Below are 27,222 nucleotides of genomic sequence, written 5' to 3'. Positions count from 1 at the left end.
ATAAATAAAAATTAAAAAAAAGTTATGAACTCTAGTACCTTATGATTTTTAAATAAGATTTTATTTATTTATCTGAGAGTGAGCAAGAGAGAGCACAAGCAGGAGAAGGGGCAGGGGGAAGAGCAGACTCCCCGCTGAACGGGGAGCCCAGTACGGGGCTCAGTCTCAGGACCGGGGAATCATGACCTGAGCCAAAGGCAGATGCTTAACCAACCACCCAGGTGCCCCTCTATTACCTTATGTTTTAATCAGGGAAAGCACCTTTCAAATTTGGTAAATTCTTGTTTCACTTGCAAAACATAATTTTATGTGCATACAAGAATTTAAAATTTTGACAGTTTAATATTCACAAAATAGAGCTTAAGTTTCAGTTTCTTGTCTTACAGTAGAGTAACCTGTTAAGGTAATTTATACATGTTTCTTAACTGATATATTCTCTATACTAAATTAAAGAATTATAGTGCCATAAAGAGTACATAATATCATTCAAATGGCTGTTTTTACTAATCACTTCCTAGTTGAGTTGAATTTGAGCCAATGATTTGAAAATCTTTACCATTTAATTTGCTTATTTCTTAAAGATTTATTTATTTACTTGGTAGAGCAATGGGGGAGGGGCTGAGGGAGAGGAGAGAAAGAATCTCTAACAGATTCCCAGCTGAGCACAGAGCCAGACTTGGGGCTCAATTCCACGACCCAGAGATCATGACCTCAGCTGAAATCAAGAGTCAGATGTTCAACTCACTGAGCCACCCAGACGCCCTAGTGTGTACATTTGTAAGACTTGAAAATAGAAGTGTAAAAAACATAAACATTCTGAAAATACAATATTGCCTAGAAATAGATCTTATTTTTCTTTTCTGTAGTCACTATGAAGCTTTTCATCACAGTAATGTGTGTGAAATGTGCAGAAAGTGCCACAGTGAATCTAGAATCAAATAATGTTTCTTGAGGAATTTCATTATTCATCAAATGTTAAGCATGTGTTATGTTAGATGTTGGAGATTGTAGAAGACATTGTTCCCATACTCAACAAGTTGAAAATCTGGATGAGATAAATATATAAAAGAATAGGCAATGTCAGGTGATAAGTGCCAAATTATATGAAGAAAGAGCTTTATGTGCAGTAGGGCCAGGAAGCTGGGAGTAAGAATGGGAAAAATATGAAAGCTAGGAAAGGCCTCAGATGAGAGAGGATAACTACAAACCAGGCTCTAAGAATGATTGGATTTTATTAGATGGAATAAGATTTTTCACATATAGAAAGGCATTATATGCATAATGGTTAAGAACACAGATTTTTGGTGTGATTGATTTGATTGATTTGATTTGGAATTGGCTCCATTGCTTACTCTGATTTTGAGATTCAAGATTACTTGAACTTGCTGAAGGATTTAACACAGTGGACATTCACAGAATGAAAATTGCTATTACTACTGTTATTCTTATTCATATTATTATTAAGCCATAAGCAAAAGCAGAGCAGTATGAAAATATAAAGCCTTGTTTTCTGAGACATATTATGGCTGTGAGTAGGATGTGTTTGTCAGGGGATGGAATTATTTGGAATTGTTTGGAATGTTAGGGGAAAGTAGCATAGTAGGTGATGTTCTTGGTCTCCACCTCAACCCCTTATACTAGCTGATATATCTCTCCCCCAGCTGTTGTCTGCTAATCCCTTCTAGCTGTCGCCTTCTTCAGAGTATTAGCCTTGGCCAAGGCAGCTGTCTTACCCAGGTGGGTTTTTCTCACTCACTTCTACAGCCAATGATTGACAGATAAAGAGATATAGAAAGTCAGGCCTCTTGCTTCAAAGCAAAACCAACATGTGGTATGATTTATGCTCCAGAGAATCCTGTGGGAGCTGAGCCCCTCAACCTACTTAGCTTTTCCTCCTTGCTCAGTTCTGCTCTACTTACTCCTCTTCTGCTAAAACTATCTCAAGAATAACTTGTACAAGAATCCCTGCCCCAGTCTCTCAATTTCGGTCTATTTCTAGGGACTCCAACCCAAGACCGGTACTTTGGACTAGATTAGAAGGGTTCTTGGATGGGGATCCCTGGGTGGCGCAGCGGTTTGGCGCCTGCCTTTGGCCCAGGGCGCGATCCTGGAGACCCGGGATTGAATCCCACATCGGGCTCCCTGCATGGAGCCTGCTTCTCCCTCTGCCTGTGTCTCTGCCTCTCTCTCTCTCTCTCTCTGTGACTATCATGAATAAATAAATAAAATCTTAAAAAAAAAAAAAAAAGGTTCTTGGATGTTTGGCTTAGAATTCAAAGTGCTATCCTGTAGCATTGGGAAGCCTAATGTATTTTATTTTATTTTATTATTTTAAAAGATTTTATTTATTTGAGAGAGAGAGGGTGAGCAAGAGTGAGAGCATGAGCAGAGGTGGGGGGCGGGGGTGGAAGGGGAGCAGAGAAGGAGGGTAAAGTAAGATCTCTGCTGAGCAGGGAGCCCGATGTGGGCTTGATCCTGGGACTCCAGGATCATGACCTGAGCCAAAGGCAGATGCCCAACTGACTGAGCCACCCACTGCCCCTCCTAATGTATTTTAAAAGGATCACTTTATTTTTAAAAGGTTTTATTTATTTATTTGATAGCACAAGCAGAGGGAGAGGGAGAAGCAGAGTCCCCACTGAGCAGGGAGTCTGATGTGGAGCTTGATCCCAGAACTCTGGGATCACAGCCTGAGCCCAAGACAGATGCTTAACTGACTGAGCCACCCAGATCCCTAAAAGGATTGCTTAGTAAAGAGTGGCGTGGAAGTGGCTAGAGGCCTACAATGGGAGCTTTGACACAATTATGGAATGATAAATACCTCACTCATGTATCATAGATTAGGGTAGGGGAACATGAGATATAAAAGTCATTCGTAGGGGTTAGGAAGAACTGAGAAGTCTTAGATAATTGGAATCTGTGGAGGAGGAATCAAAGAAGTTTCTAGTTTGAGTGACTAGGCAAATAGTTAATAGTTATATCAACTATTTCAAATAGTGGAAAAAAATAGGACTCGTAGAAAGAGGTAGTTTTGGAGGAAGTTAATGAGTTCGGTCTTGGCTCTCTTGAATTTATAGTACCTCAGGAATGTCATAGGTGAAAATGTTTAATAAGTTGTAGGAAATACCTGTTTGCAGTACAGAAGGTGGTTTCAGGTAAACAACATTAAAGTGATTGTTTAGGCTGTAAGAGTTTGTAGGGCCGAAGACAAAACTTTGGGGATTCCATTTTATTTAAATAATGCTTTCAGCTACAAGTATAACAAAATATAAAACCAGTTTAAGAGTAAAGGGAGTTTATTGGCTTCTGTATCTGAAAATCCAGTAGTAGGGTGGGTTTCAGGTGTTTTGGTGAGGTTTCTGGCTGCATTTTTCTGTGATTATTTTTGTTCCATCACCTTCATGGGTCAGCTTCGTTCTAAGTTTTGCTTTCCTCATGGGGGCAAAGTGAATCTTGTGAATCCAGGATCTCATCAGCAAGCTGCGTTTTTAGGAGAGAGTCTGTGTTCCTTAATTCCTGGTAGAAATTCTAAACTTTGAGCTGATTGATCAGTTTTGAGGGTGGGCATTGTGACCAAGAGAAGGGTTTTCTAATTGGTGAAGATCAGTCCAGGCTGGAGATGGGTTAGGTTAGGCCCATCTAAAGAGCATGACTACTATACTAGGAAAAGGGGTGGAGTGGGTGTTTGGGACGAAAGTACAAAATTCACTCTAATTATCTTATGTATGAGGGACAGAGAGAGGGGAAAAAGAGCTGGTGACACAGGAAAATGGTGAGAGAAATCAGAGGAGAGTCATAGAGAAAAGTACCTTCTTAGCTCTGAGTGGGAAGAGTTTTGAGGAGGAAGGACTCAACCTGTCAATTCAGCCATTGGTTTTGATAGGTGGCTGTTGATGACCTGCGAACAGTGTCAGTAGCCTGCAGGGGTAGGATTTAGATGGTCGTGTGGGTGATAGGCAAGAATATGGAAACAGTAAGTGGTGTGGTGTGTGCGTGCCTGCGTGCGTGTGTGTGTGTGTGTGTGTGTGTTTAGAGAAATTAAGAGGTAAATAGAAGGTGGTAGTTTTAGAAAGAACTGGATTAAGGGAGGCTAAAAAGTAAATTTAAAAAATGATTATGGGAGACTTTCATCCATGTTTGCTGGATGAGGAGAATGAATTGAAGGTTTAAGTCAGATGGCTTCAGTTTGTGCTCTGGCTCCAGAGATAGCTTCTTGTAGGGCCCCGGTCAAGTCACTCTGGTTTGTCAGGCTCAGATGAGTAATGGTCATGATAAACATTTCACAGGAAAGCTGTTAGAGTCAAGCAAGATAGCATAAAAGAGATTTGTCAACTGAACTGTTATACAAATATTAGTTGGTAGTAAGCACATTGTTTATTTAAACCCTATCTTCTCGTGAAGGAATGTCACATTGTAGAACTACTAGTATGTAGAGCTGAAAGGTGTGAAAGATAGGAGCAGGGGGACAGGGGAGAGAGAGAGAATATGAATGAATGAATTAATAAAATGTGGTCCCAGTTCAGGAGCAGTTCTTCCTTTGAACATAGCGACACGATAGCAAAGCAGAAAGCCCTTAGATTTTATGGACTTTTCGTTAGCAGTATTTTGTGTGGCCCAAGAAGTGGGCCCCTTGCTGATTTGCATGTACACCATTTTAGTTCCTTTGGAATGAGGAAAAAGGAACACAATACAAATATTTATTGTTTAGGTTGTCAAGATGACTTTTATTTGATGTTGTAAAGTTTAGTGATAATAGTAATAAATGTTTAATAGTAGTAGGTACTGTCAGCTTATATGTCATTAGGTATATGATTGATTTTAGCTCAGATTCTAAAAGCTGGTGCTTTTAGCCAAATCATCTAAATAATCTAAACATTCTTGGATCATGCATTCTTTTTTCCCCCATACATTATTATTGAAGTTAGTAGACCTTTTGAAGTCATTACATACAATTTTATTTTTATTGCTGTTTCTTAGGTTGAACAGTGTCACTTTCTATGCTTCATTTTAAGCTGTCTGATGTTTCGAAGTATAATAAGGAAAGTAACAAACAGGTACCTATCTTGGAAGGTGCCAGGCATAGTTAATATTAGTGGCTATAATGATGAGTTCTTGACATATATGAGAAAGTATTACGTGAATGGGTACTTCAACATAAAGCAGTTGAAAAAATGTGGGGATTAACTTTTGAATAAATTAAGAAAAAGTAAATTGTTTCCTTAACTACAACTCAGATTCCATGCTGGTTTCCATCGTGGGGATGGCACTGTACACAGGATATGTCTTCATGCCTCAGCACATCATGGCAATACTGCACTACTTTGAAATAGTACAATGACCAAGATGTGACCAGAATTGAGCGGCTCCTTAGGGAAGAACCACCCTTTGATGTTGGAATGAAACCTCATCAGATGTCATAAGAAACTCTACTAGATGTCAACATAACCAACCCTATGAATATACAGACTAAAATTCATGAGTAGAACAGGAAAATAATCCTGACTCATGTGTTGTGTTCTTTATTTTTAATTTTAAAAGAGGCTCTTGTATAGTAGTTTTTGTCTATTTTAACATTGTAGTCATTTGTACTTTGATATCAGTATTTTCTTAACCTTTGTGACTGTTTCAATATTACCCTGTGAAAGCTTTTCTTAATGTAACTTTGAGTACATTTTAATTGCCTTCTATTTCTAAAACCCAAAGTCATTAGTTGGGCTTTACTGTTCTTGCTATTGTATGGCACATACATCTGCCTGGATATATTTCTACTCTTGACCAAAGTTTTGTAAGAAACAATACAAGATTTGGGGCAGGGGGATGGGGAGGGAGGATATTTTATTGAGAACTATTTACTAAAGACTTATCTGTAAGTTTGAACTCAGGAGTACAGTTTTAGCTATCTAGACTCTACTCTTAACAGCTTTTGCTTATCACTATTAAAGTATTTCTTAACAATGAAAAAGGAAGATCTTGCTAAAGTTAAAATAAGGAACATTTCACCTTTTAAATATTTAATTCTTATGTGGACTCATTTCCAGAAAAATTTGGTGATGATTCTTATGACAAGAGGTGGTTAAATAGCATTATTATGTAATGCTTATATGCCACAGAGTTTTTAGTAGAAAGTAAATCAGTTTCCTTTGAGTTATTATTAACAATGTACTTCCTTAAATTTAGTTTCATGATTGTAATGGGTGCTGCAAATGCATTTGCACATTGCAATAAGATGAGATGAATTGTTAAAAACTATAGCAAAAAGAAATGTAAACTTGGTTAAAATCCTTTCACTCTTTGTATTTTTTTTTAAAGATTTTTATTCCTTAAATGTAAAATGACTACCTGATTTTTTGACGTAAACTCATTAAATTCAAAGAAAAATCAGTTGATGTAACAGTATATTTTTTTTCCTTGATTGTTAAATATTGATCTAGTATTTAAATTTCTGAACTGATTGCTGTGGACAAGTAAGCAGTAAGTAAGTATATCTTAACATGTCTCTCAACATAAAAGTATTGCTAATTAAAAAAAACTAGACATATTTTAACATGCCTCCCATAGTAAGTTTATTTATTTATTTATTTATTTATTTATTTATTTTTAATTTATTTATTTATGATAGTCACAGAGAGAGAGAGAGAAAGAGGCAGAGACACAGGCAGAGGGAGAAGCAGGCTCCATGCACCGGGAGCCCGATGTGGGATTCGATCCCGGGTCTCCAGGATCGTGCCCTGGGCCAAAGGCAGGCGCCAAACCGCTGCGCCACCCAGGGATCCCGTAAGTTTATTTTAAAAGATGTAAGTGTTTTTGGCTCTAACTTTTAAGGACTAGCTTTTTGAAGTGTTTTCTAGTCTAGAGGTATGGAGTAATTTATAAAAGTTTGGTATTTTCAAAGAGTCAATTTATATCATCACTATTAAATAGGGATGGTGAAAATAATATGTAATTAGGTTCAGAATTCAAGCAAATTAATGAATATGAGCAATTAACTTTGAATTTGTTTAATTAATGCTCATATTTGACTTTGCCCCAGGGACCTCCCCCTCCCCCCATACAGAACCATTGACAGCGGATGTCTACTATCTGAATCTTATCAGCAAAGTGTACTCTCCACCACCTGATGCAAGTCTGGCCTATTTGTTAATAAGTAATGAATTTGGAAATCATTTTACTTTATCTTTTTATAAGTAGCTGTTTATTGGCCAGTTCTCCATGAGTTTTGTATGTTTCTATATGTCTTCCAGACAGAGGTAACGGATTGCCTTTATTCTGATAGAGAGGATAGAGAAGAAATGATGTCTCTCTTTAGAACAAAGGGCAAGTTAACTTAGTGACCTAGAAGACAGAGTGTCTCCTTCTGGAGCAAAGGACACTATAAAAGATTTGGGTTCCCTAGGCTCAGGGTTCCTGCCTGTAATGTCACTCCCTGCATTTATATATATCACCTGGACTTTCCTTTGATTGTCCTGTTGGAATTGGGGCTTGGGAACCAGATCAAGACAATGATACTTTGGCTATTGCTATGAGTAATAAGGTCCTTTGTGTCCAGCCCTAGAATCTCAAGTCTCCTGACAGCACCCACAAAACTGTGCCAGACTAACTTGTTAGTTTACAGGTAGGATAAAGTCTCAAACCCTTCATGGTTCTTGGCAGTTAGGGAGCTGAGGATGAGTTGTTGACAGAGACATGGTCTCTGGAAGAGGAAGGGTGATGGCCCCACAGGCCAGACTGAGGATGGAGACAGCTGCCTGTGATCCAGTAGTAAATGCTGTTTCCCAAATATTGAGTGGGTTATGGGAATAAGTCCCCTACCTGTTAATTAATGATTAGAGGCTGAGTAGTGAGAAGTAGGATTGAAACAAGCTGCCCAAAAGGTGCCTTAGTTGTTGGTCACTCTCCTCTGGGCAGTTGGAAGAAGGAATCTTATGATAATGGGACAACTTTAAAGACAATGTGATTGTGGCTGGGAAGCAAAAGAATCTTGAAAACAAATAAATGGCATCAGCAGTGAGGGATATTTTATTTAATAAAGATCTGAAAATATTAGAAGTTCATTCAGGTGAGCCATGAGCGAGTGACCACTGAAATTGAACGCAAAGCCTTGGTTATTGGTTGCTCCCTCTTTCCGTGCCCTCTTCTCCCTTCTCTTCTACCCTGACTGCAGTTTCATTAAGGAGAAAGATGATTAAGCCTGGTTGGTCAGTTTATTCATGAGAACCTTCTATTTTATTCTCTCCTCAATGAGAGAAGGCTAGGTTAGTAGTCGGTGAGAAAAATGTGATAACTTGGAACCAGGGTGATGATGCTGGAGGTAGAAACGAGGATATGGTGACAAATTATAGAAGGCAATGGGAAGGAGAAAGGCCAGGCTTCTGTCTTGAGCAATTTGGTAAATGGTGACATTCATTAATGCAGCCACTGGGGGGAAGGGTTCAGATATAGGGTGATCATGCAAGAATTAGGTGAGTTGTACATGGTAAAGGACTTTGTAAGCCATATTAAGGAGTTTGGACTTTATCCTTGGAGCAGTGGGGAGTCTTTGAAGAGTTTTAAGTAATGGAGTGTTAACAGATTTACATTTTAAAAGGGTTGTGCCGTTGAACAAAGATTGGAAAGGATACAACTCTGGTAGGAAGGCTATTTAGGAGGCTGTTAGAATAATTCATGCAATGCATGGTGACCAAAACTAAGTTTGTTGTAATGGAGATAAGAAGTAGATAAAATTGAAAGATACCAATCTGAGAAGAGATAAAATTAAAGATGAGGAGAGATGGGTATCATGGTTGCTGATCAGATTTTTGGCTGACTCAGTTGAATGGTTAGTGGTTTCATTCTTTAAAATTAAAGAGATGAATGAGTTTGGCATAGGAGGAAATGATTTTAGTTTTTGATATGTTGAGTTTGATGTTAGTGAAATACTTGAGATATTTATTAGTCTGATGAATATGGAGATATAATCAGGAAATGGATCTGGGATGAAGCTGTATATAGGTATAGATATATAAATAGAGATGTCAGTATATATATATATGTCATATATATGTCAGTATATATGTCATATGTATATATACACACACACCAGTCTTGGATAGATGACTGAAAAGGATCATCCCTCGGAAAGGATGAAAGTGGAGGGGCGGGGCAAGATGGCAGAAGAGTAGGGTCCCCAAGTCACCTGTCCCCAGCAAGTTACCTAGATAACTTTCAAGTCATCCTGAAAAACTATGAATTCGGCCTGAGATTTAAAGAGAGAACAGCTGGAATGCTACAGAGAGAAGGGTTTGCGCTTCTAACAAGGTAGGAAGGTGGGAAAAAATAAAATAAAAAAGCATCCAGTGGGGCAGGGGCCCCCGCTAGGAGCTGGGCTAAGGGGGTGGTGAGAGCCTCCAGGACAGGAAAGCCCAGCCCTGGAGAAGCAGGAACTTTAAAAATCTTCCCAGACAGAAAGGTGCTCGAAAGGAGCTCGGGCAGGATCCCAGGAGGGGCAGTGGGGCCCCCAGGTTCCTGAGGTCACTAACAGGAGGTGCGCCCGGGGGAGAGCGCCCGACACCCCGCGGGCTGATCTTGGTAAAGGGCTGGGGCGCGTACCTGGCAGGGCCTTGGGGAGAAGCCAGTGGGTCAGGCGGGGGCTCCAGGTGAAGGGGGCTGCACCCTGCTGCCTTCGGGAGCCGCACCCCAGGAGTGCGATTCCAGCAGCACAGGCCCCAGATCCCAGGGCGCTGGGGGACACAGCCCAGGATCCTGTGCCCCCCCCCCACCCCAGGACAGGTGGGGTGGGCACAGGCCAGCGAGGACGCTCCTGCTGCCGGGCACCCCGAGCTGTGCAGATCAGTGCCCCCCTGCCCTTGGAGCATCTAGGCCAGTGCGGACTGGGAGCTCCAGGAGTTACTGCGGGAGCTACTGCGGGAGCTGACTCCAGGGCTGGGGAGTTGGCTGCCGTTAGTGGGGTTGTTCCTCCTGGTGTCACCCTGTGCCTGGGAGGGGGGCCACCAGGGAACAGGGGCCCAATGGGGTCAACAGCTCCCACTGAGCCCAGCACCTGGTGGGGGGGAGCAGCTCCCCCAGGTGCACATACCTGAGGGTCAGCCCAGCAGGCCTCTCCCCCAGAAGACCAGCTGGAAGGACAGGGGAAGAACAAGTCCTTGACCCAGCAGCTCTGGAAAGCTCCAGGGGAAGTCAAGGGATTTACAGTATACAGAACCAGAGGATACCCCTCCTCCTTTTTTTTTTTTTTTTTGTTCTTTGTTTTGTTTTTTTGTTTGTTTTTTTTCCCTTCTTTTCCTTCCTTTTTCCAGTGCAACTTGTTTTTAGCCACTCTGCACTGAGCAAAATGACTAGAAAGAAGAACTCACCACAAAAGAAAGAATCAGAAACTCCCACTCTCTCCCACAGAGTTACAGAATTTGGATTACAATTTGATGTTAGAAAGCCAATTCAGAAGCACAATTAGAAAGCTACTGGTGGCTGTGGAAAAAAAGCATAAAGATTTCAAGAGACTTCATGACTGCAGAATTTAGATCTAATCAGGCCGAAATTAAAAATCAATTAAATGAGATGCAATCCAAACTGGAGGTCCTAACGATGAGGGTTAATGAGGTAGAAGATCGAGTGAGTGACATAGAAGACAAGTTGATGGCAAGGAAGGAAGCTGAGGAAAAAAGAGAAAAACAATTAAAAGATCACGAGGAAAGGTTAAGGGAAATAAATGACAGCCTCAGAAGGAAAATTCTATGTTTAATTGGGATTCCCGAGGGCACCGAAAAGGACAGAGGACCAGAAAGTGTATTTGAACAAGTCATAGCTGAGAACTTCCCTAACTTGGGGAGGGAAACAGGCATTCAGATCCAGGAGATTGAGAGATTCCCCCCCCCCAAATCAATAAAAACCGTTCAACACCCCGACGTTTAATAGTGAAACTTGCAAATTCCAAAGATAAAGAGAAAATCCTTAAAGCAGCAAGAGACAAGAGATCCCTAACTTATATGGGGAGAAGTATTAGGTTAACAGCAGACCTCTCCACAGAGACCTGGCAGGCCAGAAAGGGCTGGCAGGATATAGTCAGAGTCCTAAATGAGAAGAACCTGCAGCCAAGAGTACTCTATCCAGCAAGGCTCTCATTCAGAAGAGTTTCTGCCTATCTTGCTTCCAAGATAGGCAGAAACTGAAAGAATATGTGACCACCAAACCAGCTCTGCAAGAAATATTAAGAGGGACTCTGTAAAAGAAAGAGGATGCCCAAAGAAACAATCCAGAAAAACAGGGACTGAATAGGTTTTATGATGACACTAAATTCATATCTTTCAATAGTAACTCTGAACGTGAATGGGCTTAACGATCCCATCAAAAGGTGCAGACTGAATAAAAAAGCAAGACCCATCAATCTGCTGTCTCCAAGAGACTCATTTTGGACCTAAGGACACCTGCAGCCTGAAAATAAAAGGTTGGAGAACCATTTACCATTAAAATGGTTCTCAAAAGAAAGCAGGGGTAGCAATCCTCATATCAGATAGATTAAAGTTTATCTCAAAGACTGTAGTAAGAGATGAAGAAGGGCACTATATCATACTTAAAGGATCTATCAAACAAGAGGACCTAACAATCATGAATATGTATGCCCCTAATGTGGAAGCTGCCAGTATATCAATCAATTAATAACCAAAGTTACGGCATACTTAGAGGGCAGCCCGGGTGGCTCAGTGGTTTAGCGCTGCCTTCAGCCCAGGGCGTGATCCTGGAGACCCGGAATCAAGTCCCACATTGGGCTCCCTGCACGGAGCCTGCTTCTCCCTCTGCCTGTGTCTCTGCCCCCCCCACCCCTGTGTCTCTCATGAATAAATAAATAAAATCTTAAAAAAAAAAGAGACATACTTAGATAATAATACACTTATACTGGGAGACTTCAACACGGTGTTTTCTGCAAATGACAGATCTTCTAAGCACATCTCCAAAGAAACAAGAGCTTTAAATGATACACTGGACCAGATGGATTTCAAAGGTATTTACAGAACTCTACATCCAAATGCAACTGAGTACACATTCTTCTCAAGTGCACATGGAATTTTCTCCAGAATAGACCACATACTGGATCACAAATCAGGTCTTAACTGATACCAAAAGATTGGGATTGTCCCTTGCATATTTTCAGACCATAATGCTTTGAAACTAGAACTAAATCACAAGAAGAAATTTTGGAAGAGATTCAAACATGTGGAGGTTAAAGAGCATCCTGCTAAAAGATGAATGGGTCAACCAGGAAATTAGAGAAGAATTAAAAAGATTCATGGAAACTAATGAGAATGAAGATACAACCATTCAAAATCTTTGGGATACAGCAAAAGCAGTTCTGAGGGGGAAATACATCATGATAAAAGCATCCCTCAAAAAACCAGAAAAACTCAAATACAAAAGCTAACCTTGCACCTAAAGGGACTGGAGAAAGAACAGCAAATAAAACCTACACCCAGCAGAAAAAGAGAGTTAATAAATATTTGAGCAGAACCCAATGAAATAGAGACCAGAAGAACTGCGGAACAGATTAAAAAAAAAACAGGAGTTGGTTCTTTGAAAGAATTAATAAGATAGATAAACCATTAGCCAGCCTTATTAAAAACAAAAGAGAAAAGACTCAAATTAATAAAATCACAAATGTAAAAGGAGAGATCACCACCAATTCCAAGGAAATACAAATGATTTTAAAAACATTATAAGCAGCTATACGCCAATAAATTAGGCAATCTAGAAGAAATGGACACATTTCTGGAAAACCACAAACTACCAAAACTGGAACAGGAAGAAATAGAAAACCTGAACAGGCCGATAACCAGGGAGGAAATTGAAGCAGTCATCAAAAACCTCCCAAGACACAAAAGTCCAGGGCCAGATGGCTTCACTGGGGAATTCTATCAAACGTTTAAAGAAGAAACCATATTTATTCTACTAAAGCTGTTCGGAAAGATAGAAAGAGATGGAATACTTCCAGACTCGTTCTATGAGGCCAGCATCACCTTAATTCCAAAACCAGACAAAGACCCGACCAAAAAGAAGAATTATTGACCAATATCCCTGATGAACACAGATGCAAAATTTCTCAACAAGATACTGGCCAATAGGATCTCAGAGTACATTAAGAAGATTATTCACCATGACCAAGTGGGATCTATCCCTGGGATGCAAGGCTGGTTCAACACTTGTAAAGAAATCAATGTGATAGATCATATCAAGAGGAAAAAACAAGAACCATATGATCCTCTCAATAGATGCAGAGAAAGCATTTGACAAAATACAGCATCCATTCCTGATCAAAACTCTTCAGAGTGTAGGGATAGAGGGAACATTCCTCAACATCTTGAAAGCCATCTACGAAAAGCCCACAGCAAATATCATTCTCACTGGGGAAACACTAGGAGCCTTTCCCCTAAGATCAGGAACACAACAGGGATGCCCACTCTCGCCACTGCTATTCAACATAGTACTAGAAGCCCTAGCCTCAGGAATCAGGCAACAAAAAGAAATAAAAGGCATTCAAATTGGCAAAGAAGAAGTCAAACTCTCCCTCTTTGCAGATGACATGATACTATACATAGGAAACCCAAAAGAGGGCAGCCCCAGTGGCTCAGTGGTTTAGAGCCACCTTCGGCCCAGGGTGTGATCCTGGAGCCCTGGGATCAAGTCCCGCGTCTGGCTCCCTGCATGGAGCCTGCTTCTCCCTCTGCCTGTGTCTCTGCCTCTCTCTGTGTGTCTCTCATGAATAAATAAAAATCTTAAAAAAAAAAAAGAAAACACAAAAGACTCCACCCAAAGATTGCTAGAACTCAAACAACAATTTGGCAGTGTGGCGGGATAAAAATCAATGCCCAGAAATCAGTGACATTTCTATACACTAACAATGAGACTGAAGAAAGAGAAATTAAGGGATCAATCCCATTTACAATTGCACCCAAAAGCATAAGATACCTAGGAATAAAGCTAACCAAAGAGGTAAAGGATCTATACCCTAAAAACACTTCTGAAAGAAATTGAGGAAGACACAAAGAGAAGGAAAAATATTCCATGCTCATGGATTGGAATAATTACTATTGTGAAAATGTCAATGCAAAAAAAAAAAAAAAAAAAAAAAAAAAAGAAAATGTCAATGCTACCCAGGGCAATTTACACATTTAATGCAATCCCTATCAAAATACCATGGACTTTCTTCAGAGAGTTGGAACAAATCATCTTAAGATTTGTGTGGAATCAGAAAAGATCCTGAATAGCCAGGGGAATATTGAAAAAGAAAACCAGAGCTGGGGGCATCACAATGCCGGATTTCAGGTTTTACTACAAAGCTGTGATCATCAAGACAGTGTGGTACTGGCACAAAAACAGACACATAGATCAATGGAACAGAATAGAGAACCCAGAAGTGGACCCTGAACTTTATGGCCAACTAATATTCGATAAAGGAGGAAAGACTATCCACTGGAAAAAAGATGGTCTCTTCAATAAATGGTGCTGGGAAAATTGGACAGCCACGTGCAGAAGAATGAAACTAGACCACTCTCTTGCACCATACACAAAGATAAACTCAAAATGGATGAAAGATCTAAATGTGGGACAAGAATCCACCAAAATCCTAGAGGAGAACACAGGCAACACCCTTTTTGAACTTGGCCACAGCAACTTCTTGCAAGATACATCTATGAAGGCAAGGGAAACAAAAGCAAAAATGAATTATTGGGACTTCATCAATAAAAAGCTTCTGCACAGCAAAAGAAACAGTGAACAAAACTAAAAGACAACCTATAGAATGGGGGAAGATATTTGCAAATGACCTGTCAGATAAAGGGCTAGTTTCCAAGATCTATAAAGAACTTATTCAACTCAACAGCAAGGAAACAAACAATCCAATCATGAAATGGGCAAAAGATATGAACAGAAATCTCACAGAGGAAGACATAGACGTGGCCAACAAACACATGAGAAAATGCTTCGCATCACTGGCCATCAGGGAAATACAAATCAAAACCACAATGAGATACCATCTCATACCAGTGAGAATGGAGAAAATTAACAAGGCAGGAAACCATAAATGTTGGAGAGGATGTGGAGAAAGGGGAACCCTGTTGCACTGTTGGTGGGAATGTGAACTGGTGCAGCCACTCTGGAAAACTGTGGAGGTTCCTCAAAGAGTTAAAAATAGAACTGCCCTATGACCCGGCAATTGCACTGCTGGGGATTTACCCCAATGATACAGATGCAGTGAAACGCCTGGACACCTGCACCCCAATGTTTCTAGCAGCAATGTCCACAATTACCAAACTGTGGAAGGAGCCTCGGTGTCCATTGAAAGATGAATGGATAAAGAAGATGTGGTCTATGTATACAATGGAATATTACTGAGCCATTAGAAACAACAAATACCCACCATTTGCTTCGACGTGGATGGAACTGGAGGGTATTATGCTGAGTGAAGCAAGTTAATTGGAGGACAAACATTATATGGTCTCATTCATTTGGGGAATATAAAAAATAGTGAAAGGGATTATAGGGGAAAGGAGAGAAAATGAGTGGGAAATATCAGTGAGGGAGACAGAACATGAGAGACTCCTAACTCTGGGAAATGAACAAGGGATAGTGGAAGGGGAGGAGGGCGGGGGGTAGGGGTGAATGGGTGACGGGCATTGAGGGGGGCACTTGATGGGATGAGCACTGGGTGATGTGCTATATGTTGGCAAATTGAACTCCAATAAAAAAATAATTAAAAAAAAAAAAAAGGAAAGGAGGTAAGTTCCTAGGAAGAGCATAGAAAGCAGAGGTTCATAATCTGGTACGTAAGCCTATTAAAGCTCCTGAAATTATATGCAAAATTATATGTAAATTTTCTGAGGAGCTTTCCCATTACTTCAGATTTTCAAAGTCTTCATTGACTTGAAAGGATTAAGCCCCATTGTTATATAATCTATATTTACTTTTTTTAAATGGACATGAATTAATTAGTAATTAAAAAAATCTATGGCACTGTAAGCTAGATTGGAACATGACAAAAAAGGGGAAAACTGATAGAATCTATGAAAAGGGTTTACTTTCCTAATCTACAAGAACATTTTGGAAATCAGTAAGGTATAGAGTTCTGTAACCCCTTATCAAAACCCCTGGGACTATAAATATTTCATTTTGGGGGTCTTTAGAAAGGTAAATGGTATATATTATTTAGTATGCCCATGTTAGTATGTGGTTAATCAAATACGTTTTAGTTCTGTATTGAAATATATGAATAATCATACTACATGACTTAAGCAAATCTATAATAATCTCTTGCATTAGTCCAGAAAAGGTTTTGCTGATAATAAATACAGATCAATCCAGATTATGTCACGAAATGGATTGTAAACAATTTAAGATTTACAGAACTTAAAAACATTTTTTTGGATTGTAGATAAGAGATTATTGATTTGTACTAACATATCAATAAAACATTGGGCAGAGAGAGAGAAACATGTCACAAAATAAGAAATAGGAAATATCTAGTAAACATAAAAAGTTTTTTAATTTAACTAGTAAAGAATGGTAGTAAAAACAAGGTATCTTTTGTGACCCATCCATTGGCAGATTTTTTTTTTTTTGTTTTCCGTCAGATTGGCAGAGGTTGATAAACTAGGATTGGCATGGGTAGCTGGGCACCCTCATTATACTAAGATGGCCTCATCATCTCTGCTCCTGGTGTTGTGTTCTCTAGAGTTCCCTCCTTATGAGAGGGGATAGGAGATGAGATTTGCTTCTGTGACAATGGGGATGAGATGTCACTTCCATGATTATGCTACATTTTGTAAGACTGGATAGACAGATACTTTTGCTGGCCCAGAAGCAAAGAGCCATGCTTTGAACTTATGGAGAGAGCCATATGGTGGGGAAGTATGGGTGGCCTCCAAGAGCTGTGGCCAGCCTCTAGCTGAGAGCAAATAGAAAGCCAGAGCTTCATCCGTACAGCTCCAAGGAAGAGAACTCTACTGTAGTTGAATGTCTAGATGAGAGCACAGCCCACTTGACACCTTGGTTGCAACCTTGTGAAACCCTGAGTGGAGGACACCGAGGGTGTACTTGCACTCCTGAACCACAGAAACTTTTATGTTCTGGGTTTGCGGCAGTGTATTATACAGCAATGGAAAACTAATACATTCATAGTGGTAGAAGTGCATATTGTCTCAAATAAGATGTATCAATATTTAAAAAGCAAACACAACAAGCAAACTATATATTGTTCTTTTGACCAAGTAGTTCTACTCTTCGGCTATAGACAGTTGTATAAAATTGTATGTTCAAGCATATTGATTGAGGTAAGATATAAAATAGAAAAGTAACAAGAGGAATGGCTGTTCATAGTAATGGTTTCTACATTTAACCATAGTAATAGTTAAGTAATGTTGTCTCTATATGGAGAACTGTTAAGCCTTAAAAATGAGGTACACAGCTAGTTTTTGTTACAGAGAGATGGCAAGTGGTAAGTGTTATATAACCATCTTTTTCTTTTTGCTGATGAAGGACACGATGTATTTCGTGTCTGCTATTCAGGTGGACTTGCTTACCTCAAAGCCAGAATAAGACAGACTTACCCTCTCAGTCACAAGCACTGCTGGACCAGGCCGTGGAGGGGAAGTCAGCCTCTGGAGGAGCATCCAAATTGGTGCTCCCTGTGGGCAGCTCATTCCCAAGAAGCTAGGTGAATACAAGTCTTGCATTCCCAGTTCTTCCCAAATTTCCAAGCAGGTTAAGTCATTTCACCTCTGCAGGTGGAGAGAAGCCAGGAGTGTAGTGAAGAAAAATCTTTCCTCCAGGAAATTGGGAGTGGGAGCAATTCTTCCTTTGATGGTAACACTGGCCTCTGAGTCTGGCATCCAGAGAGCAGCTACTGGCAGCAGCCTGTAGGTCTGGCCTCAGAGAGGCCAGCGGTGGTGGAGACCTGCCTTGGGGGACACATCTTGAGTCCTGTGATGGCAGCAAGAGACACATGGAGGTTGGGGGAGCTGGGCTAGCATGAGCAGCCCTAAGAGTATCTGGGTGTTTCTGGAAGAGAGCCCTGGGAAGGGATGGAGCAATTTAGGTGTTCAAGGAGATGTAGCCTCACTTTGGAGTTACAGGATATGGGGTCTGGGGCCATACTGATTGTACATCTCTGGGCCTACCACTCCTGAATTGATAATGCAGCCCAGACCTTGCTTCTGAGTGCCTGTCTTGTATTTCCTGCTATGTACTGGACACTCTAATTTCCTCTTCTTGGCTTCTAAGACCGGATCCTGCTTCAGTGTCTCCCATCTCAATACATGGTACCTAAAGTTCAGTTACCCAAGTCAGAAGTTTAGGATTTATCTGATTGCTTCCCTTTTTCTCCTTTGTCATTTCTGATCAATTGCGTTTCGTTAATTCCACCTCCTATGTAATCGATCTGAACCCTTCACTTTATTTTTCTAAATACACTGCCCTTGCTCCATCCATTCCTACCTTCCCTGAATCCATTCTTAAAAGAACTCTTATCCTGTACTCACAACACTTCCGGTACCAAATATGTGAGTAATTTCTCCAACACCAAAACCAATTCTCCAATGCCACCTGGGTGTCCTATAATTCATTTATATTCTGACACTCTCTATCTGGAGTTAGCATCAGATGCCATAGGTTATGCACCCAGTCCCACAAGACTGCCAATGAAAAGTCCAGAGCTCCTATACTCTGACCTACTGGCTATAAATCGGGGGTTCCCATGACTCACTCCTCAGGTTCAATAATTTTCAAGGACACAGGAAAAAAACTTTACTTACTACTGTTGGTTTATTATTATAAAGAATAGTCAGAAACAGCCAAATGGAGATGTGTAGGACAAAGTATGTGGGAAGAGGCATGGAGTTTCATGGCCTCACTAGATGTATCACCCTCAATGTGTTCACCAACCCAGAAGCTCTCCCAATCCCAATCCCATTGTTTAGGTTTTTTTTTTTTTTTAAAGATTTTATTTATTCATGAGAGACAGAGAGAGAGAGAGAGAGAGAGAGAGAGAGAGGCAGAGACATAGGCAGAGGGAGAAGCAGGCTCCATGCAGGGATCCTGATGTGGGACTCGATCCTGGGACTCCAGGATCACGCCCTGGGCTGAAGGCAGGCGCTAAACCTCTGAGTCACCCAGGGATCCCCTGTTTAGGGTTTTTGTTGTTGTTGTTGTTGTTTAAGGTTTTTATGGAGATTCCAATATATAAGCATGATTGGATAAGTCATTGGTCATTGGTGATTAAACTCAGTGTCTAGTGCTTCTCCCTGGAGGTGAGGAAGTGGGGTGGGCCTGAAAGTTCCAACACTAATTATTATTATTTTTTAAATTTTTATTTATTTATGATAGTCACACACACAGAGAGAGAGAGAGGCAGAGACATAGGCAGAGGGAGAAGCAGGCTCCATGCACCGGGAGCCCGACGTGGGATTCGATCCCGGGTCTCCAGGATCACGCCCTGGGCCAAAGGCAGGCGCCAAACCGCTGCGCCACCCAGGGATCCCCTCCAACACTAATTATAAGGTTGATTCTTCCAGCCCCCATCCTAAGGCTATTTAAGGCTCCATCCTTTTTAAAAAATTTAAGTAAATTCCACACCACTCACAGGGCTCAAACTCCTAACCCTAAGAACAAGAGTCACATGCTCTTCGGACTGAGCCAGCCAGGCACCCTAAGAGTCCCTCATTAACTTAAACCCAGTTATGACTAAAAGGGACTTACTATGAATAACAAGAAATACTTCTATCACTCAGGAAGTTATAAGGGTTTTAGGAGCTCTGTGCCAGGAACCTAGGATGAAGACAAACATGTATTTCTTATGTCATGACATTTCCATTCTTCACAAAGCACCCAGACTGATCTATGAAAGAACAGGTTAAATTATAGTATTTTTACCTAAAACCCACTAAGGCTTTCTACTGCATCTGAGACCATGTCCTAAGCCCTTAACGTTTCCATTAGGCCTACTTGATTTGCCCCTCTGTATTCCACAAGATCAATTGATTTTCTTTCTTCCTTCTTTCCTCCCTCCCTCCCTCTCTTTCTTTCTTTTCTTTCTTTCTTTTTCTTTTTTTTTAAATTTTTTTAAAATTTATTTATGATAGGCACACAGTGAGAGAGAGAGAGAGGCAGAGACACAGGCAGAGGGAGAAGTAGGCTCCATGCACCGGGAGCCCGACGTGGGATTCGATCCCTGGTCTCCAGGATCGCGCCCTGGGCCAAAGGCAGGCGCCAAACCGCTGCGCCACCCAGGGATCCCTCTTTTTCTTTTTTTTAAAGTAATCTGCACACTGGCATGAACTCACAACCCTGAGATCAAGAGTCTCAAGCCCACTGACTGAGCCAGCCCATTACCCTCACAAGCTTTTCCTTCTGACTTTTACTCAACCACCCCTCCCTTCCTCAGCCTTTCCACCTGTGAGCTCAGGGTGTTTACGTAAGCTCTTTCCTCAGTCTGGGGGGTGCTTCCCCACCCTCCTTCTAGATTTTCTCTTATCTACCCAGTACAGGTGTCTCTTCCTCAGGAAAGCTCTGTGACACTCCAGACCAAGGAAACGGCCCTGTGACACAGTGTCAGCACATTTCAGTTATTTCTGTTATAAGTCATCTCTTTCCTACTAGTCTATAAAACCTGTGAGAGTAGGTCTTGTGTCTGTCTTGCTCTTTTCTATTTCAATATCTGTAAATATAATTGGGATGAAAAAACATATTTTGAAGATACGAAAATTACTTTTCCTCCTAGTTCCTATTCCATGGAACTGAACCACATTCTCCCTCCTGTTTAAAATTTTAGTAGCAGATGGATACTCAATGGATACTTAAAGTCTAGGTTTCTGAAAAAGCAAGACTTATTAAAAATAGAAGTACCTTTATTTTCTCCTGTAAGTATAACAATGATATAAATTTACTGGACAAATTTCAGTAAAATTGGATGGTACTTATCACATTTTGTTAAAATCATCGTATTATCATCAGTACTTATTGTTGAGAATCTATTATGTGCAAGTGCTTTGCACACAGAATCCTTAAGCTAGTTCCGTGTGGTAGGCATCATCTCTATTTTACAGATAAGGAAAGCAAGGTTCATAGAGACTTTCAAAGGTCACACACTAAAGGGTGTACGTGTGTGTCTGTGTGAGTGTGTCTGCAGATTTATGCCCAGGGCTATTAGGCTACAAACGCTGTGTGCCTCTCTTTGGTAAGTGGTTCCTAACCAGGATGATCATCCCTGATAGTTCTGATTCAGCTATGGCATGGAGCCTGAAAACTACTAGCCAGATATGTGGTTCTACAGTTATAGTTCTACAGTCGTCTTTTTTTAATTTAGAGAAAAGTACAAGTGGCCCTGACTTAATATCTGATCATTTCACTTAAGGTGCCAAGTTGTTTATGCTCATGTTACTGACTCCGGCCAGCAGAGAAACACTGACCATGGGAGCCCTCCTCCGTAGACCTGCTTGCTAATTCTCCTGGGTGTGTCCTTCCGTGGTCAAGGTCTCATTTTATCTCTAGGATTCCTTACTTTTCTGCTGCTTACCTTTTGATCCTGGGGCATCTTGCCTGTGGACTGAGACCTCCTGGGATTCTTAGGTTGCAGGCTCAAGTGGAAGAGCAAGGAAGGAGAGGTCAGAACTAAGCCAAACAATGTTGAGAAATAAAAGAGAGATAGAAGGAAGAAGAAAGGGAAGGAAGAAAGAGGAGAGAGAGAGAAGACTCTGACAAAAGAGTAATAAATCTCATTTTTCTTGTATGGCCGATAATCCATCTCTGAAGACAGTTTTATTAGGGGAGTTCCAAACATGTATTTTAAACATTTTACATTGTCACATAAAGGGAAACAGGACTGTGATGATGCTCTAGAGGAGAAAGTTTGGGCTAGGGGACTAGATGGAAAGATTTTTTAAAAATTCTGTGGAATCAAGGTCATCTTTGGCTTCGAGGTCTCTGCATTTGGCCACCACTCAAGCCAACACTTGACAGCATGAACAACCCTGAAATGAAGTGTCCAAATCTAAAATGTTCAGTCCCAATGAAGGTTGGTGTTTGCACTTTCAAGGGAAGGCTGTTTCAGATTTCATGGAGCTGCAGGACAAGGTTGCTGGTGCAGGGCTGGGGTAGCCCTGAAATGCAGATACAAGCATATGGGAAGTAATTTAGTACTATTAAATATTTTAATGTTTGTATCATTTGTTCCAGTAGTTATGCTTTTTTAAAAAGGATTTTATTTATTTATTAGAGAGAGAGAGAGAGAAAACGAGCAGTGGGGAGGGGCAGAGGGAGAGGGAGAAACAGACTCCCCACTGTGCAGGGAGCCTGACATAGGGCTCAATCCCAGGTCCCCAGGATCATGACCTGAACTGAAGGCAGACACTTAACTGACTGAGCCACCCAGGTGCCCTTTATGATTCTTTTTAAAAATATTTATTTATTTATTTATTTATTTATTTATTTATTTATTTATTTATTTATTTATTTTTAAAGATTTTATTTATTCATGAGAGACACAAAGAGAGAAGCAGAGACACAGGCAGAGGGAGAAGCAGGCTCCACGCAGGGAGCCTGATGTGGGACTCGATCCCTGATCCCGGGATCAGGCCCTGAGCCATAATTAAGAGCTGGACGCTTAACTGACTGAGCCACCCAGGCGCCCCCAATGGTTACACTTCTATAAATTTATCCTTCAGAAAGACTTGCTCAACTTTGTATTGATACATGTATAGGAGTATACATTCAGTATTTTTAAAACTTGTTTTTTTTTTTTTTAAATAAAACGCATTAAAAAAAGTTAACAAAATTTACACGTATGATTTAATAGATAATTACAATGCAAATACATAATCAACACTCATCTCAGGGAAGCTAACAATGTCAGTTCCCCAGAATTTCCCACATGTCCTTCCCAATTACAGCTCTACTTTTCTCCCTGAGAGCTCACCTCTCTCCTAACTCTCCTGTCTGCTAGAATTGGACTGTCCAATGTGGTAGCCACTAGCTACTTAGAGCAAATAAGCACTTGAAATGTGGCTAGTTGGAATTCAGAGGTGCTGTAAGTGTAAAATTAACATTGGATTATGGAGATTTAGTATAAGAAAAAGAATGTAAAGCACTTAATTTTTAATATTGATTACATATTGAAATGATAATATTTTGAATAATATATAGGTTAAATATAATATATAGAATGAGTTAACTTTCTCTGAAATGACTTAAAATGATGTCCATACTATGTTGTGAAACAGAAAAAAGAAACATAAAAAGTTGCAAAATAGATTTATAGAATCATCCTATTAAAAAAAAACCTGCATCTGGACATGAGAACAAAAGTCAAGAGGTGCAAGAGAAATTTCTGCAGCAAACCAATAGGCTTGAGAGCCTTGGATTGTATGAGAAAGAAGGGTAGAGAGTGAAGTGGTTCAAAGGCCTTTACCTGGAGGTGGGGAGCTATGTTAGATGGAAGACAGGAGGGCTCTGGGAGAAGACTACCTCTCAGGCTGCACATTGCCGACTTGGGACTTTGCCACAACAAAGCGTACTTACTGATGTGCTGCAATGGGAGACACTGAATTTGTGTCTCTCTAGGCTGCTCTAGTTCTCTTGGGGTTTGGATGAGACCCAGAACACCACCGAGAGACAGACTGGGGAGCCTGAGAGGACTTCCTAAGGCAGAGGGAGGTATCTCTGTATGTTAGGGAGGAGGCTATGGAGTGGCTCCTCCATGCTAGGACCTCGTGGGGGTCACGGAAAAATTGGAAGGGTCTATTGAAGCAACATGAACTGAGAGGAGGTCAAGTCAATCAAGAGCTGGCCAATAATCCTTGAGAACATTGAGTGAGCCAAAAGAACAGGCCATGGAGTCTTCAGGGGGGCCAGCAGACAAGTTGGACTTGGGCCATCTAGCAGACACAGAGAGTCACCCCAGAGCTTAGGGCACATGAGGCTTGTAGCCCAATGATCAGCACAGACCACGACTCTCCTTCAATATTCCCCAAGGATGTGTTAGCGTATTTCAGAGGGAGGAGGAAGCCTTCTGAGATTCTGAGCATCTTTATCCAGACAGAAGACCTAAAAGACTGTTCAAAATATTGGATCTAAGCTTAAGCTGCAGGAGATGTTCAGTAAAATATTTATCTACTTTATATTAATATTATATAGATTATATGATAATATATGTATAATATATACACTATATGTTAGGCGGTTTATGCCTAAGAAGAGAACTGTAACACAAATTCATTTTCTCTGCAAATATGCATTGTAACAAATTAAACTTTACAACTTCAATACATATGTATGTTAGTATATATGTGGAAGAAAGCATCAGGAGGAAAGGGTGCCAAACAGTTGGCAGGGGTCTCCAGGAAAGGGGATCTTGGTGACTTTCCCTTTTTAGACTGTGTGGTTCTGTAATGTTTGCTTCCCTCCCTCCAGTTTTACTGAGACATAATTGACATATACCATTATATCAGTTTAAGGTGTACAGAATAGTGACTGGATATCTTCTTGTTTTGCAGATCAGCTGCCTACCTTTCCAGGTTGCTGGGGATTTGCCTTTGCTCTCCATTTCTGCTATCTGTCTCTCATACTAATTTTTTTTAAATTTATTTTTTATTGGTGTTCAATTTACTAACATACAGAATAACCCCCAGTGCCCATCACCCATTCACCCCCACCCCCCGCCCCCCTCCCCTTCCACCACCCCTAGTTTGTTTCCCAGAGTTAGCAGTCTTTACGTTCTGTCTCCCTTTCTGATATTTCCCACACATTTCTTCTCCCTTCCCTTATATTCCCCAAATGAATGAGAACATATAATGTTTGTCCTTCTCCGACTGACTTACTTCACTCAGCATAATACCCTCCAATTCCATCCACGTTGAAGCAAATGGTGGGTATTTGTCATTTCTAATAGCTGAGGAATATTCCATTGTATACATAAACCACATCTTCTTTATCCATTCATCTTTCGATGGACACCGAGGCTCCTTCCACAGTTTGGCTATCATGGCCATTGCTGCTATAAACATCGGGGTGCAGGTGTCCCGGCGTTTCACTGCATTTGTATCTTTGGGGTAAATCCCCAGGAGTGCTATTGCTGGGTCGTAGGGCAGGTCTATTTTTAACTGTTTGAGGAACCTCCACACAGTTTTCCAGAGTGGCTGCACCAGTTCACATTCCCACCAACAGTGCAGGAGGGTTCCCCTTTCTCCACATCCTCTCCAACATTTGTGGTTTCCTGCCTTGTTAATTTTCCCCATTCTCACTGGTGTGAGGTGGTATCTCATTGTGGTTTTGATTTGTATTTCCCTGATGGCCAGTGATGCAGAGCATTTTCTCATGTACGTGTTGGCCATGTCTATGTCTTCCTCTGTGAGATTTCTCTTCATGTCTTTTGCCCATTTCATGATTGGATTGTTTGTTTCTTTGGTGTTGAGTTTAATAAGTTCTTTATAGATCTTGGAAACTAGCCCTTTATCTGATATGTCATTTGCAAATATCTTCTCCCATTCTGTAGGTTGTCTTTTAGTTTTGTTGACTGTATCCTTTGCTGTGCAAAAGCTTCTTATCTTGATGAAGTCCCAATAGTTCATTTTTGCTTTTGTTTCTTTTGCCTTCGTGGATGTATCTTGCAAGAAGTTACTGTGGCCGAGTTCAAAAAGGGTGTTGCCTATGTTCTTCTCTAGGATTTTGATGGATTCTTGTCTCACATTTAGATCTTTCATCCATTTTGAGTTTATCTTTGTGTATGGTGCAAGAGAGTGGTCTAGTTTCATTCTTCTGCATGTGGATGTCCAATCTTCCCAGCACCATTTATTGAAGAGACTGTCTTTCTTCCAATGGATAGTCTTTCCTCCTTTATCGAATATTAGTTGACCATAAAGTTCAGGGTCCACTTCTGGGTTCTCTATTTTGTTCCACTGATCTATGTGTCTGTTTTTGTGCCAGTACCACACTGTCTTGATTCTTGATGACCACAGCTTTGTAGTACAACCTGAAATCTGACATTGTGATGCCCCCAGATATGGTTTTCTTTTTTTAAATTCCCCTGGCTATTCGGGGTCTTTTCTGATTCCACACAAATCTTAAAATAATTTGTTCTAACTCTCAGAAGAAAGTCCATGGTATTTTGATAGGGATTGCATTAAACGTGTATATTGCCCTGGGTAACATTGACATTTTCACAATATTAATTCTGCCAATCCATGAGCATGGAATATTTTTCCATCTCTTTGTGTCTTCCTCAATTTCTTTCAGAAGTGTTCTATAGTTTTGAGGGTATAGATCCTTTACATCTTTGGTTAGGTTTATTCCTAGGTATCTTATGCCTTTGGGTGCAATTGTAAATGGGATTGACTCCTTAATTTCTCTTTCTTCAGTCTCATTGTTAGTGTATAGAAATGCCACTGATTTCTGGGCATTGATTTTGTATCCTGCCACACTGCCAAATTGCTGTATGAGTTCTAGCAATCTTGGGGTGGAGACTTTTGGGTTTTCTATGTAGAGTATCATGTCATCGGCGAAGAGGGAGAGTTTGACTTCTTCTTTGCCAATTTGAATGCCTTTAATGTCTTTTTGTTGTCTGATTGCTGAGGCTAGGACTTCCAGTACCATGTTGAATAGCAGTGGTGAGAGTGGACATCCCTGTCTTGTTCCTGATCTTAGGGGAAAGGCTCCCAGTGCTTCTCCATTGAGAATGATATTTGCTGTGGGCTTTTCATAGATGGCTTTTAAGATGTCGAGGAATGTTCCCTCTATCCCTACACTCTGAAGAGTTTTGATCAGAAATGGATGCTGTATTTTGTCAAATCATATTAATTTTTAAAAGTCTTTCCTGAAACACCAGTTTTTTAGTTAGGAGGGTGGAAAGTAAAAGCTCACTTTGTGATTTACCATTAATGTTTAGCTGGCAGAAGAAACTAAGGACATTTCCAGGACAATTTTTCCCTTATGCTTATGTGTTTTCACTAAACCCTCAGCACAAATATTGTAAAAATGTAATTCAATCTAGGAGGCTTTTATACTTTCCCCAAATCTTCTAGAACTCATTACAATTAGTAGTGCAACCAGAGTTGTGTTTTATTGTAAATTTGACCTGTTGTGGAACATCACAGCATTTTAAAATATAAGATTCTAGTAAAAAAAATGTATTTATAACTGAAAGATTACTAAAGCAGACATACATTGACACTGAGTAATTAAAAATATATATAGACTAGT

At 40.5% G+C, this 27,222-nt stretch overlaps 1 protein-coding gene across 15 annotated transcripts in view; it reads left to right on the top strand.

Annotated features, from left to right (window-relative positions):
* SPTSSA (serine palmitoyltransferase small subunit A) overlaps positions 1-27,222 on the top strand; it is a 188,191-nt gene that overhangs the window by 42,741 nt on the left and 118,228 nt on the right. For 4 of the 15 annotated variants that reach the window (XR_012036463.1, XR_012036452.1, XR_012036462.1 and 1 more), the window contains one exon: positions 5,235-6,381. The exons of the other annotated variants lie outside the window; for them this stretch is intronic. Coding sequence is in view for 1 of the 4 variants with exons in the window: in XM_072838233.1 (XP_072694334.1) it covers positions 5,235-5,338 (104 nt within the window). In the remaining 3 variants the exon portion in view is untranslated. Of the gene's footprint in view, positions 1-5,234; positions 6,382-27,222 lie in introns of those variants that run through there. 15 annotated transcript variants of the gene reach the window in all.

The sequence above is a fragment of the Canis lupus genome, chromosome 9, assembly GCF_048164855.1.
Source record: "Canis lupus baileyi chromosome 9, mCanLup2.hap1, whole genome shotgun sequence".
Lineage (NCBI taxonomy): Eukaryota > Metazoa > Chordata > Mammalia > Carnivora > Canidae > Canis > Canis lupus.
Note: the sequence above shows the minus strand (reverse complement) of the source record. Positions and strands in the feature narration are given on the sequence as shown.